Raw genomic sequence first — 16,579 nt, forward strand, 5'->3', positions numbered from 1 at the left:
AAGATGATTTTTTGTGTTTGTTTTACTTTGTGCCTTTTGTTTTGTTTAACATATCTATAATTACTCTTTGAGCTCTCTAATTGAATTGTATTCTGGGTTTGAAGAGTTAACATTAACGTTGTTTTGCTGGCCTCTGGTGGTTTAACTCGTCAACTTATTGCAGCAAATTACAACCTCATGCACTCCTGACCCTTCGATATGCCTGCTGGGTGTGGCTTATCGTTCCAGCCTTAGTGCTTTCATTAGTAAACAGCTTTGTTATCTTTCTTTATTATCTCTCTTTTTGAGCGTTCATTAATTAATCTCTGAAAAATCTGAAGTACTGTACATCAGGAATAAATATGACCTCAGTGTCCTCAACATCATGATTGTTGTAGTCCAGGCCTTAAGCCTAAAGCTAAAAGTAAAAGCTTGAACCATAAAAGAGACAAAGTAAGTCATCGGTCAAACTGAACAGTCCTCTTTGTCAGAGTGAAGGTGAGGGGGACGGAATGACTGCTGTTTCATGTTGACTGGTTTCACACTTTAAGCAGCTTTGAAACTAAAACTAAACTTCCTTCCTCTTCCTTTGAATCTTCTTTGTACTTGTATTGTGTGTGTCCGGCCTGAAAAACATTTAAAGGAAAATACAAATACCTTCTGTATCATCACACACACACTTGTGCTGTATACACTTGCATGGAATATTCATATTCATATAACTCTACAAAAAGTAATTTCCAGAAACTTAAAAGTGGACACACCTTAACTCACAAACTGACCTAATTACAAAGACATAGCTTTTATAGTGGTTTGGCCTAACCATTTACACACAAAACAAAAACACAGTAACATCAACTAAGCACAAAATAACACAAGTAAACCTAAACCACTCCTGTTCCTGATAAGCACATGGTTGGTCCTTCTGAGCAGGCATTTTGAGTCCTCAGCCACGCCTTTTGCCCAGACAGGAAACAACCACCAACCAAAACAAGATAACTCAAAGAAAGAGAAACATAATTAATATAACAGAAAACATTTTCATAATATCAGTGTTAGGTTTAACCAAATGATTAATGAATTATATTAAAGAAGAAAACTGCAAAACAAACTAATAAAGTGAACAAATGGCCTGATTTACCCATGTGTGGCTGATGCCATCACAGCTGCATCAAAAACAGTGACATATTCTCTGATTTAAATAAATACATAAATAAACACTTGGTGACCTGTCAGATATGAACTGACACAGAGTCCTTCTTTAACTTGTGAAGCAGTTGGGGACATGTCCACCAGAGGGCACCATTATTATAGTTCTTGATCTCAGAAGCTGGTTATTTAATGCAAAAGTCAATGTTGTTTAGAGATTTCACCACTTTTTTACTGAGCCATCCTTCAGGTATAAGTAAAATCTTTCTATTTTTTTTTCTATTTTTCTCTGACTACCCATTGTCAAGACAACTCACGATAACTGGGGTTATTTGAATCATTATGATATGCCAGGTTTTTACTAACTCGTTTGTATACTGTTACAACTTGATTTTACAAATTGTTTCTACTCTTTGATCTGTTTATCAGCTCCACAAAAAAAAGTTTTCACAGGTTAGATGAATCAAATAAAACACTGCATTTTTAAAAAGTCAATACTTTGAGTGTATTTTATAACAAGAGAAACATAAAATCAACATTACATAAGTAGTGAGTAAGTAATTGATATTTTTCCACATTTTCCCAAATGTATAATATTTCAATTACACAGTATTCCCCAGGGAATGAGTTTTGCAGTGACAGCTCCTGACACATATAGGGACCAATTTGGGACCTTCCACCTCTCCTGCAGTTTTGCCTTCTGCCCCTGAGACTTCTTGAGTTTGTTGGGTTCCTGCTCTCTGATCTTGCCATTAATTGACAAACATCTAACAACTGTGGTCCTCTGTCCTTGTAAACTACCACTTTGTCTTGTTGGCTGGCAAGAGTTAGAGGTTTACAGGACAGCTGAATGATCTATTTTAATTAGCAGCACAAACTGTTGCAGGACCCCAAATGAGGAAATCATGGATCAAAAAAAAGGAAAAAGTATAAGTAGACTGGGGAAACAAAGACTGGGGAAATTCAATTGTTTTATTACAAACATTCCTAAAAATCATTCCCACACTGTCTGAAGCTCCTTTTAAAGTAGCAGTGCACTGTGAATGAAGGCAATTCTAAAAGAAGGTCACCAAACATTATTAGAGCTGTGATGGAAAATTTTAAGTGTTTTGACCTTTTTGACCTTGTGTTAAATTAATATGGCTGAATAGAAGGCTCAAAAATATCTTGTTTTGTCTTCATATAACCCTCGATTAAGATATACTTGTGTTCTGTGAACACAGCAGGTAGATAACTTGTTCCTATAAATGATGAATTAACAACAAGTTGTTAATTCATTTTTCAAACACCAAATTAAAATCTCACAAAGACAACTTATTTATAGTGTGCAGATCAATTTATATCATATTTCCATAACAATCTGGTGTCAGTGTAGTGGGATCCCTTGGCTGATCTAAAGCTAGCATGGTGGTGATGTCTTATCATGTAAGGCAGCCTTTCCAACCTCAAATCTCACATAGTTGTTAGATGAGACCAAACATGATGACAGCGAACACCTCTGTTGGAATGGCTATGAATGGACCATGTTGTCCAGTAAAAGAAGAAATTTGGGATAAAAAGTATAAAAAAAAAATTGCTGGTGAATGTAAGATGCCTTATTACAGAAGTGAGAACGTCTCCACTTTTCCACTTCTGTACATAAAAGCTTTCTTCTCACTTTCACCTTTAAAACAGGAAAAGTGTGTTTTGTGCCTTCTGGCTGAAAACACAGTATCAGTGAATACATCGCCATGCACAACATGAGAATGTGTAAGTACAATAAAAGATTACAAACATTTCCCGAAACTACCTCAAAGTAACTACATACAGTAAAATTACTTACAGTGTAATTTATGTTTCCTTTCCATCTCTTTGTTAGAGGTCTGTCTTGTGGTTTATGTCTCTGTGTTCTCTAGTTGTTCTGTCTCCCCTGTCAGCTGTATCCCCTTGTCAAGTTCCCGTCTCTGTGTTATGTTTCCTGTTTTACTTTGAAAGTCTGTGTCTCATGTAAATGCATCTGGTTTTGCTTCCTTTGTCTCGTTAGGCCTGATTTGCCCCAGCTGTGTTTCCCTCCTGTTACCCATTCCCTGATTGCTCCCTCTGTGTATTTAAGCCCTGTGTTTCTCTGTCTGTGTTGTGATCTACTGTTTATGATGCTGTGTGGGCTGGCTGTTTGCCAGAGTTTGTTTTTGGAGTCTGAGTTTTGGAGTCTGAGTTTTGGAGTCTGAGTTTTGGAGTCTGAGTTTTGGAGTCTGAGTTTTGGAGTCTGAGTTTTGGAGTCTGAGTTTTGGAGTCTGAGTTTTGGAGTCTGAGTTTTGGAGTCTGAGTTTTGGAGTCTGAGTTTTGGAGTCTGAGTTTTGGAGTCTGAGTTTTGGAGTCTGAGTTTTGGAGTCTGAGTTTTGTTACCGTTTTTGAGTTCCTGTCTGTCTCCGGAGTCTGCACTTTGGGTTAGTGATGGGTAAATGAGGCCTCGTGAAGCGTTTCAGCACATTCCCCAAATTGTATCGATACTGTGTCGACACATTGTTGCTGTTTTGCTCCATACTGACACCTGCTGGACCTTAAATATCATTGCAGGCAACTTACTTGAGACTCACAACAGACACGGATTCAAATACCTAGTCATACTTGTATATACTGTAAGGTATTGTACTTTCCATGGAATCATTTTATATGTTTTACATTGCAAACATTGCAGACATCATTAAAATGGAAGTATTGTGAATATAATATTACCCATTTAAATGTAATTGACTCAGAGTTTATAAATTTCTATTCAGAAAAATAAGTATATCCAATGTTTTTGCATTCAGTCTACTGCGTTTTTTTGGGGTTTTTTTTACACCATTTCCCCAGCTTTGGAAATCTCACAGGCACAGATGAAGCTGGGGTACAAAAACTGTAAAGCCAGGTGGAAAAGGTTCAGATAAGATGTCTTCCTATTCCCCCAGTACGTTAAAGGATCCTGTGATCTTGGAATGTTTCTCTCCGACACTCTCCACAATACTAAGGGGTTGGCAGTCCTTTATAATAAAATTCAGGACTGCCTGGCCCAGAACAGTGTTCAGACTGGTTAAGCTGTTCAGTGTCAATATAGGCCGACCTGTGTTCATTATCGGTGTGATTGTCTCCTCATTTTCATGTTTGGCTCTGTAATGCCTAAACACTGAGGAGGTGCTTGTGTTTATGTAAAAAGCTCCGCAGAACAGATGCGACATTTAACCTGCATAAAATGAAATAAGTAATTTACACTGTAAGTCACATTATTGTTTTTCCTGTTCTGATAGATTACACTGAAACAAAGACAGACAAACTATTTGCAGTTAAAAGATCAAAATGATCCCACACAGCAGAAACTTTTCTTTCGGGCTCCATTTTGTTATGGAGAGATGTGTATTTATTTATTTTTTTTTATCTTTGCGAGAGTAATTTTTTGTTTTTTTTGGTGGCGACTCGTTCCGTTGACAGATGCGGACGTGATACCTTCTAAACACAGTTTGGCGCGTTGGCAATGAGCGATACAGCAGCTGTATCGATCATGTGACTTTTCTTAAAGCGACGCCCGCAACGATACAGGCTTCACTCTGTGAGCTTGATACAAGCGTCGGTGCGTCAGTGTTGCTGGACCCATCACTACTTTGGGTCCTTTTCCTGCCTGCACAAAGCCATTCCTTAACAGAAGATCGTGACCAGAACATGGACCCCGCAGACTCTCTTTCCTCTGAGTTCAACGCCAAGATGATGCGAATGGTGAGTCTGCTCGACTGCATTGCCCAGTCACAGGATTTACGGACTATGGCAGTTGGGCTAAGCACAGTAGATGCTATCATTAGGCATAACCCTCAGCTTACTCAGTTTGCTAAGGACACTAAGTTGGCTGGCACCATTACTGCCTGGAGAGAGCAAGTTAGGGCTGGTGAGCTTGCTCTCTCACTCACTAAATCTTCCCCATCGCTGATTCAGCAAGACACACACTCTCCACCTGCCTCTACGCTGCCATGGACTTCCTCTCCTTCCACACGCCAGCCGGGACCTTGTTCACCTGTCCATTCACCAGCCTCTTTCCTGGCAGCTATGTGGTCGGAGGATCAGGAGGAGGTCTCCATTTCTTCACCGGTTCCTGTTTTCTCATCCTGAAGGAAACGGCGCCCTTGCCACGGCCACTCCTCTCCCCAGTCATCTGTTCTGCAACCTGGTCCTGCTGAAGGGTCCGAGGGGCACGTCCGGCCTTCATCTGTTCCCGCTGGTGGTTCTGGAGAACCTCACCTGCCTTTGTTTGCCTCCGCTGGACGGTCCGAGGGGCCTGTCCAGCAACAGCAACCTGCCTCTGCTGGAGGGTCCGAGGGGCCCGTCCAGCCTTCTGCCTCCTCGTCTGGTGCAGCCTCCGAGTATTCCTCCTCGTCTGGTGCAGCCTCAGCTACAGCTTCAGCTCTGCCTGGTCCTGCCCGGCCTGCCCGTCCTCGTCCTGCTCGTCCTCGTCCTGCCCGGCCACTTTCCAGGTCGTTGGCTGGACATCATTGCTGTCGTGGTCGGCCTCCGGATCTGCTCCGTCACGGTCGCTGGCTTCACGGTCGACCTCCTGAGCCGTTTTCTGGACTCTTGGGCCGTCGACCTCTGGGCCATTTTCTGGAGTCTTGGGCCGTCGACCTCCGGGCCGCCCCCCGAGCTGCCCCCCGAGCTGCCCGGGTTTGGGCTGTTGCGCTGTCGACCTCCGGGCCGGCCCCCTGAACTGTTTTTGGGAGTGGTTTCCGGGCCGCCTGCGCCTTTTGTGGGCCTTTTTGTTTGGTTATTTTCTGGGCTCCAGTGTTTTCTGTTTTTGATCTCTAGGTTGTGTTTGATTTGTTTGGTTTGGTTTGTTATTTTTGCATGAATAATGCTAAACATTATTCATGCAACAATATTCTGTAGTTCACATTAGCAATTAATCTGATTTCAAAGTTTATAAATCATCTAAAATCATATAGTTAATTAATTTGCTATCATAGTCCGAAAGAACGAGATCGCGGATACAAGCGGCAGAAATGAGCTTCCTCCGAAGGGTCGCTGGCCTCTCCCTTAGAGATAGGGTGAGAAGTTCGGCCATCCGGGAGGGGCTCAGAGTAGAGCAGCTGCTGCTCCACATCGAAAGGAGCCAGCTGAGGTGGTTCGGGCATCTGACAAGGATGCCCCCTGGGCGCCTCCTGGGTGAGGTGTTCCAGGCATGTCCCACCGGGAGGAGGCCCCGGGGCAGACCCAGGACACGCTGGAGAGGTTATATCTCTCGGCTGGCCTGGGAACGCCTTGGTATTCCCCCGGACAAGCTGGAGGAGGTGGCTGGGGAGAGGGAGGTCTGGGCCTCTTTGCTTAGGCTGCTGCCCCCGCGACCCGGCCCCGGACAAAGCGGATGAAGATGGATGGATGGAGTCTTGTACTGGGTGTGGATATATGCAGGTGCTGGTTCGAAAGTGTCAGACTTTAGCACTTTTGAATCACACTCAGAGGTGTAAACACATCTTCAACCACAGGGATAAACACGGTTTAAATACTTTGAGTACGAATTGTGTTTTAAATTCACTCTTGTTTTTTGTGGCCTCAAATGCTGTGACATGTGGTTTCACTGATGAAAAATAAGCACAATATGAACCCAGACAATTCTGGGGGCATTTTTAAAACTTTGTTAAAAGGTATAACCTTCTCTCTAGCTCAGAGGAGACGATTGTTACTGCTCATGATGTCACCAAATGCTTGTTTAACACAGCAGTCTATGCTGCTGAGGGATTTGACCATCTTTGCTGAGCCATTCTGCAGGTATGAGGAACATTTTCATGTACTCTGCTAACCCATTGTCAGCTCTGTGCAGCAGAAGAAAACTGAGCTGTAAATGTTGTTAGTTGTCTGTCTTTTGAGGTTATGTGGCAGATTTTTACTAGAAGAGAAATTTAGTGATCACAGCTGATCAGTATTTAATGTAAATCAGGTCAGTTTTTTTGCACTTGCTGTCATTTCTCCATACTGTTACAACGGCAGATGGTTGTAATGAATTTAATAAGGTTCACATATGTACATACTAGTACTTACAACTGAATTCAGGGTTCGATTAAGAACTGACTCTTTTCTTTTATTATATTTATTTTTTATTTTACAGTGAAGACAGGTGAGTTTATTCCTATATTTTTAAGTCATCATCAGGACTCTTGGTCTTGGGGTTGCTGGCAGTGTTGCAGCACCCCCTGCAGCAAATGGCAGACATCACAACACCCACTCACAGGTGCAAAAAAAAAGTAACAAAAAACAATATTAACAATAATTGAAAAAAGATATATAAACTGTTGAAATACTTCAAAAATCACTTCTTTCATTATTTTTCTCAGAAATGTGGGATTTGGGAAGTTTTTTCATAAAAAGGATCATTTTCAAATAACATTACATACTAGACACCGGCTATCACAATGGCATAAACACATTGTTTTTTGTTGTTATATATTATAGTGTCATTTAAAAAAAGAACAAAAGAAGACCATCAAATTAACGAGCTTCATCTCTTTAGAAATACTTGGAATTGTCCCAGTGCTGGCCTCTTTAATGTATCATTCTCCACCTTGGATTGGAAACATGGACCATCAGACTCACCTGTCCCTGATGAATGTCCTAACAGAAGGTTTTAACACTTTAGTCATCAGATCAATAAATTGTGAAGGAATCTGTCGCCTAAACTTCGGAGTGCCAAGCTACATCACAAATTGTTCAGTAATTTCACAGTCCTACCTTTGTTACAAAAGAATATTTGGATATTTGTGAAAAATTTTCGTTTGGGTCAGGTAAAATATTATCCATATGTGAAATGCACTATACACAGGTACACACACACACAGGTCTTTATCACCAGGTTCCACATTTATTTACAATTTTCCCCGGTTATGACTGAACACAGTCTGACAGCTGTCGGTCCCAGCCGATTTCCCTCTCCCTCCGCTCCTCTCCGTCTCACTATAAAAAGGGAAGGAAACCATTATCAGTCCAAATCGCCATCAGCTGTTCTCACCGGCATCTCCAGCACCGCCCCGTTGAGCCCACTGCACCACTCCTCCCCTGCAGCCGCGCCCGGGACCACACCTCCGCCACACCATATTTTTGATAGGTTCTTGTCAGTCGTGCACAAATAGGTTTATGTATGCCTTGACTGCTGCTTGTTAAAAACCACATAGTTGGAAGGCTAATATGCTTTTTAATGGTTACATAATGAATTTGCTTATCTGCGTGTCTTCCTAACAGGTAAGGGTTAATTATTGTCACATCTGTGTTAAAATATTGTGTCTAAGACCGTATACTTTTCTCAACAATGCAGACCAGTTGAGTTCAGTTTTGTCTGTTTTCTCTTGTCCTCTGTGTGTTGGGAAATAGTAGATAGTTACATGACTTACATACTTTAGTTATACTAGAAAGTAAAGAGACAAATTGAATACTACATACACGTTATACCTTATACCCTGCAAGATACAAGCAGGCAAGACCTCAGGTGCAAACTGTGCACCTGAGGTTTTGCCTGGTGTGGTTGACCCCAGCCTCTATCAATCTTGTGCTTAAAACTTGTTCCTTTGCTCCTATGATTAGTGCCTCTCTGCTGTTTTTCCAGCCAGGTATTATCCAGCCATTGGTAGGATTTTTCAGTGTCAGCACTTCTTCTATCTGCCGATGATATATGCTTTGCAGGAGCCTTTCCGTCTGTGATAGTTCTTGTTCTTGCTCTTTCTCAGGTTTCCGCTGCCTTAGGGATTCACTAAGCATGTGAACTGTGGACTGTGGCCATCTCCTGATGTACTCATAGATCGTTGTTGTTTCATCCTGGATAATGGTTTTGATGTTCACTTGTCCTTGAAGAGAGAGAGAGAGATTGAGAGGGGGGGAGAGATGTACCTGTGGTTCTACTGAAGCCTCTTCCAGTTCTGAGGGCAACAGCTCATAACACTACACCACTGGGACCTCTTTGGGCTTCACCTTTCGCATCTGATCTACTAACGTGTTGGTTTTTTTCACAGGGAGTGCTCTGGAGGAAACGTTGGTAGAGGAAGCTGCCATCCACACAGAGAAGGCAGCAGTGACCAGACAGCACTTGGACCCACTGCAGGTAGTCGGGCATAGGTGCATAGAGGTTGCTGTCTGGGAAATGGTCAGCTGGGTGAGTGATGCCATTTGCCAAATCCACACTATTCAAAACAAAAGGAGCAAATGGTGTATTTTTCTTTATGGAGATGTTTGAGGAGACAGCAACACCATTCAAGTGGTCAATGGAGGAATGGACTGTGCACTTGATGCCTCTTCTGAAGGGGTAGCCCAGATCGACAAATAGACAAAGCAGATGCCAACATGGCTTGCCTGTGGCCAAGGGCGAAAAAAATAGGAGAGGCAGTCCCTAATGCTGGGTGGGTACAACCAGAGGTTTATCCTGAACTCTGTGGCTCTAACCAGTCCCCTGACTGGAAAATTGGCTTAGATCTGGTTCAGTGGACAGACTGATGGCAAGTCACATATGAGAGGCTGAAGCAAGCACTCTGGAAATTGTCAGAGCATGAACGTCACTATAACTCTGTGGAAAAAGAGTGTTTGGTCAGCTCTTCGCGTTATTACGTGCTGGGGTGCCCATTCATCGTCTGTTCAGACCATGCGATGTTGTAAAGGTTCAACCACATTTTAAAAAACATTTTAGGTAGTACAGATGCTGGGGGCACAGATGGCTATGGCTGACTTCCTCTGTTGGCGGCATGAAGGTATGGCAGCCGGGTGCGGTTTGTGGCTGGCTGTCAGAGGGAGAGGAAGGGCAGTGTTGGAGCAGCAACACTGGGAAGAATGGCACACCTGTCATGTATTTGTGCATTTTTTTTTTCTCTCCCCATAGAAGTTGTGAGCAAGCGGAGGAGACAGATATATTTTTAATAAAAACTTTTCATGGCGGGCAGTATAACGGTGGAGGTACGTAAAGTGATGGAGCTATTTTGTGGTCCAGAAGAAGAGAGAAAAATGCCAGCACGATGACTTTAATGTTTCATCGGTTCAGTTTTACAGACATTTTGCCAAAGCTCTAAACTATCCAGTACAGTAGTTCAGCTTGCATGTGCATATAATTTGAAGTTGTGTTGTATTTTGCAGGACATGTACAACACATTTCATCAGCTGCAGCATTTCTATTTTTCTAAACACTACTACTTTTCTTACTCTTGTATTTTATTTTCCACTATGATGTATGATTTTTACTCTCTACTTATCAGTTGTGGTGTCCCTTCTGTGATAGTTCATTATTATCCCAATCAGTGAATGCTCCCTTGAAATGATTTTTTTAGTTAAATCACAACGATTCGATGCTGCAGTAGATATTAGTTTCAATTTCGTCGATTTCTGCTTCCTTGGCATAGAGCTCAGCTTCGCTGGCATGAAGATCAGCTTCTTTGGAGTAGAAATCTTGTTGATGTTTAGTATTAACCTGCATTCTGCTGTAATGAGCTGAGATGTTTTCACAAATGGGACCAGGGTGCATCTACAGAAAGAAGACAAATGATATGAGCACTGGGTTATTTAACACTAAGGATTCAGTTTTTGCCTCATTCAAATAAAGAAATTACTTTTTTGCAAATGTTGTACATTTTGCAAAAAGTTTTGATGTATGATATCTATCAGATTTAAATAGTTTAGTTTTTTCCTTTCATTCTTTGTATGCAGTAAAACACAGCAATTTTTAAAATTGAAACAAAAAGGAGTACATTTTTTGATTTATTATTGTCATTAATGAAGCTAAAAGTATTTCTTATTATTCAATTAATCAATGGAATAATTGATGAAATACTGAATTACTAAAATAACCAATAGCTGCAGCCCTAATGGCTAGCATTTTGTGCAGAGGATGGTCAGGATTTTTTATGGATAACAGTTCAGTGGTCTCCTCCCCAAAAGAGCTTTAGATGTGTGCAGATGCAGCTGATGATACTGTGTCATAATGTGAATGTGTTTTAGTCACATAAAAAATACAACTGTTGAGTAGAAACATGATCGAGGTAGGTGGTGAGCTCCAGTGACAAAAAGGCTACAAGAGGTTAGGATGTAAGTGAGAAAAAAAAGCATGATGAGTGATTTTAAAGTTTTTCTGTGATGGAGAATAAATTATTATTCCTGTGAAGAGAAAATGAGAGGTTTTTTAACCTGTTTATTATCTGAAGTTTCTTGTCTTGGAGACTGACTGGAAGTCCTCTTTTTTCTATTGCACAAAAAGAAATAAATAAAATGTTAAAACATTTGGTAAATGTAGTGATTTTTAGATAGCGTTTCTCTGCACTCCTGGAGTACTCAAAGCGCTCTATACAACATGCCACATTCACTCTATGCTTTCTCACTAGCATACACATTCATACTCTGATGGATGCATCGGAGAGCAAGTGGTGGTTAGTATCTTGCCCAAGGATATTTGGCATGCAGACTGAGGGAGCCAAAAATCAAACCACCAACCTTTTGATCAACAGATGACCTGCTCTAACTCCTGAGCTACCGTTTAACCATGACAGGTATGACAGATGAGACAGTGTAGCTTACCTCCTGCACCAGTAGACAGTGAGAGGTATTAAAAGGAGCAGAGCTGCAGAAACTCCTGCAGCTGCTGGTGTCCATGTTCCTGTGATACTTTGGACAGTGAGAGTCTTTGGAGCAGAGCTGATCTCTTTGTTGGTTTTCACAGCACAGGAGTAGCTTCCTGCATCCTCCCTGCTGACTGGGTCTAGGATCAGATGTTTGTTCTGGTTCTCTCTCGGGGTCAGAGGTCGACTGTTCAAGTACCAAATGTAGTTTGTGTTGTCAGTCAGAGGACAGCTGGTACTGCAGGTCAGTGTGACTCTCTGACCCTCTGTCACCACTGCAGAAGGACTCATCTTCACTCTCAGCTCTGGAAGAAGAACATACAATAATAATAATTATTATTATTATTAGACTCCAGACTCCGTCAGTGTCATTTTTAAATCATGTTTAGTGAGTAATGCCATGTTTTAAGTGAAAAAAGCTCAGTTCTTCATTTCTGTGACATTTTACAGGGATTGTTTGCTTTATTTCATTGTATTTGTCTGACAACTGGGGTTATTAATTTCTTTTCAGCTATTCATGCCATTATTGTTACTGTTCTAGGTTACGTGTGGGTTATATAGATGTTTTCTTAATATTCCACCTTGTGATATTTGCTCAATCCAACATGAAACTTGAATAACTATCATTTTCTTAATTTCTGTGAACAGGAAAATGAATTTTTGTGTGTATTTGATATATAGCAAAGTGCTCATTAGAAAATATTTGATCAGGATTATAAAATAGTTTTATATATTTTAAAAGTCAAAAATAATGTTTTTTTCACTTGATCTGACTGTACAAAAAAAAAAAAAAAACACCGAAAGGGTGAATTTTTCTATAAAAGGAAAATGTCTGTTTGCTTTTGATTCTTGCTCTGTAATGGAATATTTTCACAATCCTGTTAATGAGTAAAGTCTGCTGAGTGAAGAGTTTAGATTTACCTGTGACAATCAAAAATACTCCAGGCAGATCAGACTGTGTCCATCCTTCATGATCTCTCTTGAATCTGAATGTGTATCCTCCTGAGTCATTCTTCTTCAGGTTGTTGATGGTCAGGATGTGTTGGTTCTTCATGTTGTCCTGATACTCCACACCACCTGCAGCCTCAATCAGCCTTTTAACTTCCTCATCACCACTTCTCAGTTTTTTACTCCAACATTTAAACTCTGGCTTCATGTTATCAGGATGTGAGTATTCACTTGTGATGTTCACTGAAGATCCTTCCAGAGCACAGATTCTCCTGCTGACATAATTCACTCTCCAGCAGTTTTTATCCTGAACACCTGAAATATAGATGGATTATGAAATGACTGACTGGTCTATATTTCAGGATGTCAGTGAATCAATAATTTTTTTTTAACACATACAAACTTCTGTAGATTGAAGACGTTTGTGGCTTTTAACTGCACAAGAAAATGTGCCTCTTGAAGAGTTTTGAACTGAATAATGTTGATTCTCATAATAGCTTTGTTTGTTGTGGTACCAGAGGTAGATAGTCTGAGGGTCTGTCAGGTTACATCTTGTACTACAAGCCAGTGTAACAAACCCAGAAATGGAAGAAGTCCTTTGAACATGAAGCTCTGTTGATAAAAGATAAATACACTTCCCGTTACTGTGCATAGATATATTCATAAAGTTTATATAATTCATACAAATGTTGGACTCAACAAATCTGACATGTGAGTTTTGGTGGTGTTATTTTTGTACCACTTCACCTCTGGGATATGTGATGGAGCACGGCTCATCCACTGGTGTCTGTTTATAAGAACACATGTCTCCATAAGCATAAGTCACACTGAAGCAGGTTGCTGTGATGGAATCTGAAGAAAAAGTAATGCAATTAAATATTTGTAAGAAGATTATTTTTATATTTAGAATTGAGATTTCTGTTCATATTGAATTTATTTATTGTCAAATAATATAGCAGAATAAGCATCATGACTCACCCACAGAGACTTGGTAAAATATTAGAGTATTGAGTATGTTTACTCAGAATTATTTGACTTAGTTTATTTAGAGTAGTTTATTTTGTAACACACTGAACATCATGACTCACCCACAGAGACTTGAGGGGCTCTGAGATGCTCGTAGCCTTTGACAGCACAGGAGTATGTGACTGCTTCCTCACTGCTGAGCAGCTCTTGGTACCAGGGAGACCAGTCCTCATAGAGAAACTCTCTGTTCTTGTACCAGATGTAGGCTGCAGGCTTTTCAGTCAGAGGACAGCTGCTGCTGCACATCAGTGTTACTGTCTGTCCCTCTGTGGCAGGAATCACCTTTACCTGCAGCTCTGAAAGGATGATGGAGAACAACTTATACAATGATGTCATTTGGAAAGTAATTCATGAGTAAAAGTCACTGTACCTGCAACAACTTGAAGAGTAATTCTGTTGAGCCAACAGAGTTGTGGACTGTCGGTAGTCTTCATACAGCAGTAAGCGTTTGCATCACTCTCTCTTAGATCATTGACGGTTAAAGTTGGGTTTTTCTTATCAGAGATGTTGTACGTTACACGTTGTCCATCCACAGAGAGCTCACTCTGAACATAATTTCCCTTCCATTGGACAGTGAACCATTTTCTGCTTGAAGTCAGATGTTGATGTGAGCAGTGCAGATCCACTGATGAACCTTTGAGAGCACAGATCCTGGTTTCTCCTCCATTAACACCTTTAACAGAAACTTTCTTTAGAAAAAAACCTTTCAGTCAAAAAGAGAGAGATATTCTGTAGTTTACATTAGGAACTAATCTGAACTCAAAGTTGTCATCTATAAATCATGTAGTAGGATTAGCTATGGTTACTTTCATTCTTAAATAGGGACAAATAAATAATCACTGATACCTGTGATGTAAATGATGACACCCACAAAGAGACGACAAGCATTCCTGAGCGGCATGATTGTTGTAGTCCAGACTTTAACGTTTAACACTGACAGTGAAAGCTTGAATAAAAAAAAAAAAAAAGTAAGTCATCGGTCACCTAAGCTGTTCTCCTTTTCAGAGTGAAAGGTTAGGGGGGGAAGATTGACTGTTGTTTCATATTCAGTGGTTTCACATCTTGTGCAGCTTTGAGGCTAATACCAAACTTCCTTCCTTTTCCTTTCAATCTTTTGTCGACTCTGCTGTGTGCACTTGTATTTTAAATAAATGTGCAATAAATAGTCACCTCAGGTGCTTTAAGCTGTTCAGAAGAAAGCTGTGTGTTGAAGCTTTTGTCCATATCTAATTATGGTGGTTTATGGTTTGTGATGAATACAAACGACTGTGGTGATCAAGAAACCCCAGATTCAAGCTCACTGTGCAACATGAACTGCTGTGGAGATGCAGACTTTTTTTTGATACTGGTTACACATGGGTGCTGGGTGTGGCCTAAAAGTGACAGCTTTTACCACATTTGAGCAACACTCAGAAGTGACAACAGGTCTTCAACCACAGAGATAAACACTGTAAAATTTTATAGGAAAATTGTGTTCAACATTCACTCTTGTTGTTTCCTGCCTCAGATTCTGTGATTTATTGTTTGAATGCTGAAAAACAAGCACAATTTCAGATTCCTTTAGCACCTTCTCTCTTGTTCTGTTGTTTAGTAATTTGAGACCAGAAGGGACCATAATTACTGCTCATTGTGTCAGCAACTCCATGTTTAATGCAACAGTCTTGATGCTGAGGGATCTGATCATCTTTTCTGAGCCATTCTGCACACGTTGGTAACATTTTCTATTGTTCTCTGCTTAACCTTCAACAAGTGAGGACTGTAAATGTCATTACTCAATTATGTTATGTGCCAAGTTTTCACCAATCTTTTTATATTTTACACTCAGGGACAATTGATTTTAATGATTGCTGATCACTAAGAATTGTAATACTTTTGGTTTTACTGTCATATTTTTACTGTTACTATCAAGTGAGGGTGTGTGCCAAGCAACGAGAGAACCCAAAATGCAGGACTTGGCAGACAGGCTTAACTAAACTCAAACAGCTTTATTGCCAGAGCTCAGGAACAAAAACCTAAACTGAAAACTTGAACAGAGGGAAATTTGAATAGACTTGAAAAGACATGAGGCTATGGGGGAAAGAGACACTGCTGGGGAAAACAAGGTGCAAGTGAACAGAATCAATTAATGAAAACGAGCAAAGAAAAACTGAACACAACACACACAGGGCAAAAGACTATCAAAATAAAACAGGAAACCAACACTTAGACTGAGACTAACACCTGATTTTGACAGGCCAAAGTAAACACAAAGACAAACTCACTAAACATGGACACAGAAACGTAGATGAGGCATAGACAACACAGGAGGACCAGAAAAACTTGAGAATAACAAAGAAAACGATGAATACAAAATCAGAATGAAAACCTAACCAAAGCAAAGGTAATATTTAAACTAAAAACTACAAATGGTAGTGATATTTCCCAAACAGAAAACACTGGGTACAAAACCCAGTATCGTGACAGTTATAGCATTAATGCTCGTAATAAACATGGATAAAGTTCCAAATAATAACACCTTTAACAGAAACTTTCATTAGAAAACAGCTTCATTATCTCATCCATCTTTTTTACCTTTCTATCAATAATATGTTGGCATCTGTGACCCTCATCCTGCTGTCCCAGCATGCAACAGCAAAGAGGATGGCACTGACCACAACAGACTCAGAGAAAATCCTGAGCGTTGTCCGATACATGTTAAAAGATCTCAGCTGCTTCAGAAAATAGATACGACTCGGGCCCTTCCTGCAGAATGCAGTGATGCTTTTAACGCAGTCCGGTTTATTTTCTGATACGAGTGTGTTGCTGATCTCTGTGGAAGACACAAAGTGTTGAAGACGCAGATATTGTGGCCTTCCTGTCAGGTAATCCACAATCCAGGACACAAGAGAGGCATCCACATGCAT

At 40.5% G+C, this 16,579-nt stretch overlaps 1 protein-coding gene across 1 annotated transcript; it reads right to left on the reverse strand.

The window, feature by feature from the left end:
• Positions 1 to 11,657: 11,657 nt before the first annotated feature.
• On the reverse strand, positions 11,658 to 14,680 carry LOC146572188 (uncharacterized). Its single transcript, XM_085276195.1, has 7 exons — positions 14,523 to 14,680; positions 14,047 to 14,349; positions 13,739 to 13,972; positions 13,398 to 13,502; positions 13,050 to 13,262; positions 12,624 to 12,965; positions 11,658 to 12,007 (listed from the first exon to the last, which is right to left on the reverse strand). The coding sequence occupies exons 1-7, from the start codon at positions 14,575 to 14,577 to the stop codon at positions 11,658 to 11,660; spliced, it is 1,602 nt and encodes a 533-aa protein (XP_085132321.1). The 5' UTR covers positions 14,578 to 14,680.
• Positions 14,681 to 16,579: the final 1,899 nt, after the last annotated feature.

This window comes from Mchenga conophoros, linkage group LG6 (assembly GCF_057382185.1).
Source record: "Mchenga conophoros isolate Kocher_MC1m ecotype Shallow Benthic linkage group LG6, M_conophoros_male_GT1.1, whole genome shotgun sequence".
NCBI classification, from domain to species: domain Eukaryota; kingdom Metazoa; phylum Chordata; class Actinopteri; order Cichliformes; family Cichlidae; genus Mchenga; species Mchenga conophoros.

What these genes read in the sequence shown, in the direction of transcription:
- LOC146572188 (XM_085276195.1), bottom strand. Translation starts at nt 14,577, where the DNA reads ATGCCGCTCAGGAATGCTTGTCGTCTCTTTGTGGGTGTCATCATTTAC. An exon ending in TACTCTTCAAGTTGTTGCAG is followed by an intron (nt 13,973 to 14,046) that starts GTACAGTGACTT and finishes TCATCCTTTCAG; the next exon opens with AGCTGCAGGTAAAGGTGATT. An exon ending in CTCCATCACATATCCCAGAG is followed by an intron (nt 13,263 to 13,397) that starts GTGAAGTGGTAC and finishes TTTTATCAACAG; the next exon opens with AGCTTCATGTTCAAAGGACT.